Consider the following 2,390-nt stretch of genomic DNA (forward strand, 5'->3'; position numbering starts at 1 on the left):
GAACGAGAGCCCCCTAACTTTCACAGTAGTGACGGCGTCGAGGAAACCACTTGGGATTACGGCACCCGGCTTCCAGACGAGTGGACCCGAGCTCTGGTAGCGAACACGCCTGGGACGCAACATGTTCCACTGTTCCGATGGGTGGATGCGGGTATGCCGCCACCACCTCCGGCACCCCTCTCACCGCCGCCGCCACCACCGCCACCACCGCCCGGCCCTCCACCGCGGCCAATAGTGGTCATCCCCAAGTCGCCGACCAGCTATGTATCATCGCCAAACGACGGCAACGATCAAGGGCCATTTTCATTCAGCACACCCCACAGGACAGGAGACGAGGATGATGAGTCTGAGGGGACGCCGCTGCTTGGTTCCGCCGGCATTGCCTCACGGTCTGGCTTCTCCACTAGGACAGCAGCCCAGGTGCGTCGCGCTGCATCTTCCATCCCGGTTGTAGCACACCCACGTGCTGCCTGTAGTCCTAGGTGGGCCTTGTTAGGATTGAATCACCTGGGTTGGGGAGCAGGGGATCAGAACGGATTACCGGTGTTCAACCCTAAGGCCCGTATTTGTGGCGACAAATACGGTTATAGGCCAGGAGTGTCCGTCATGTGAGGGCGGGATGGCTCAGGTCAAGATCAATCCTTTCAAATTTATTGGGTGGAAACAGGACACGTTTTCTACAGACAGTTTTGTTCGATCATGGTGTCCGTAGGCTACTCCGCCGCCGCCGCCAGGGCCGCCGCCGCCGCCTCCCATAACGGTCGTCGTGACGAATCGAGCTTCGCCGAATGCGCCGCCACCGCCAGGGCCGCCGCCGCCGCCTCCTATAACGGTTGTCACGGCGAATCAGAGCTTCGCCGAGTGCGCCGCCACCGCCAGGACCGCCTCCGCCGCCAGCCATAACGGTCGTCGTGACGAATCGAGCTTCGCCGAGTGCACCGCCACCGCCAGGGCCGCCCCCGCCGCCGCCCATAACGGTTGTCGTGGCGAATCGGGCTTCGCCGAGTGCACCGCCACCGCCAGGGCCGCCGCCGCCGCCACCCATAACGGTTGCCGTGGCGAATCGAGCTTCGCCGAGTGCGCCGCCACCGCCAGGGCCGCCGCCGCCGCCACCCATAACGGTTGCCGTGGCGAATCGAGCTTCGCCGAGTGCGCCGCCGCCGCCAGGACCGCCGCCGCCGCCTCCCATAACGGTCGTCGTGACGAATCGAGCTTCGCCGAATGCGCCGCCACCGCCAGGGCCGCCGCCGCCGCCTCCTATAACGGTTGTCACGGCGAATCAGGCTTCGCCGAGTGCGCCGCCACCGCCAGGACCGCCTCCGCCGCCACCCATAACGGTCGTCGTGACGAATCGAGCTTCGCCGAGTGCACCGCCACCGCCAGGGCCGCCCCCGCCGCCTCCCATAACGGTTGTCGTGACGAATCGGGCTTCGCCGAGTGCACCGCCACCGCCAGGGCCGCCGCCGCCGCCACCCATAACGGTTGCCGTGGCGAATCGAGCTTCGCCGAGTGCGCCGCCACCGCCAGGGCCGCCGCCGCCGCCACCCATAACGGTTGCCGTGGCGAATCGAGCTTCGCCGAGTGCGCCGCCACCACCAGGGCCGCCACCACCGCCGCCGGTGGCTGTGGTGAACAGGGCCGCGGCCCCAGTGCCCCTCGGGGCGCCGCCTCCCCTTGCTCTCGCCGGCGTTGCACGTGCGTCCGAGCCGCCTGCGCCGTCCTCACAACCAGTGAACCCAGATCCTCGGAGCCAAACTTCAGGAGCATCGGCGACCGAGGGCTCCACCAGTGCACGTCAAAGCAGCGGCGGAGCGCCGGTGTGCTCAGCAGGTGTTGGGCCAGCGGCGGTGTCAGGGCTAAGTATGCAGCCGGGCGGGCCTGGCAGCACCTGTGCCGACGGTGGAGCTATGGCCTTGGGGGTTGCAGGTGCGCGTAGTGACGGCGATCAGCACCTTGCTGCGGAGGTGGCTGAGGAATACGTGTCAGCGCTTCTTGACCTGCTGGATATGGAGAATGACAAGTTCGACCAGGACCTGGTGCTGCATGTGGTCAAATTCATTAGCGTGGTGCTGGTCAGCCCCGAGGTAAGCAGGCCGGCTAAGGGGCCTCCAAGAGGGGGATTAAAGGGGAAGCCTGCGCGGCATTCCTCGGCGCTATCCTCCTCACCTGGGCCATTAGCAGCGGCAGCAGCATTTCCCCCTGTTGTACACGTGTTGAACGTGTTTCGTGTTGTATGTGGGGGGGGTCACATCACCGTCAGCGAAAGCTGCAGCGAACTACTCTAGAGGAGGGTGCATGCAGTCCAACAGCTGAGCTGCAGTCCGGTCGGCCTCATCGTAGCACCGGCTGCTAATGGGGGAGGAGCGGCTGGAAAAGACACATACAAGGAG

At 65.5% G+C, this 2,390-nt stretch overlaps 1 protein-coding gene across 1 annotated transcript; it reads left to right on the forward strand.

Annotated features, from left to right (window-relative positions):
• Nucleotides 1-262: 262 nt before the first annotated feature.
• On the forward strand, nucleotides 263-2,084 carry VOLCADRAFT_101467 (uncharacterized protein; the record flags this gene model as incomplete). Its single annotated transcript, XM_002959902.1, has 2 exons — nucleotides 263-420; nucleotides 851-2,084. Coding segments are annotated over 2 exons (1,392 nt in total), but the record flags the coding sequence as incomplete, so codon positions are not given.
• Between the last annotated feature and the right edge of the window lie 306 nt (nucleotides 2,085-2,390).

This window comes from Volvox carteri (genome assembly GCF_000143455.1).
Source record: "Volvox carteri f. nagariensis unplaced genomic scaffold VOLCAscaffold_1269, whole genome shotgun sequence".
Lineage (NCBI taxonomy): Eukaryota > Viridiplantae > Chlorophyta > Chlorophyceae > Chlamydomonadales > Volvocaceae > Volvox > Volvox carteri.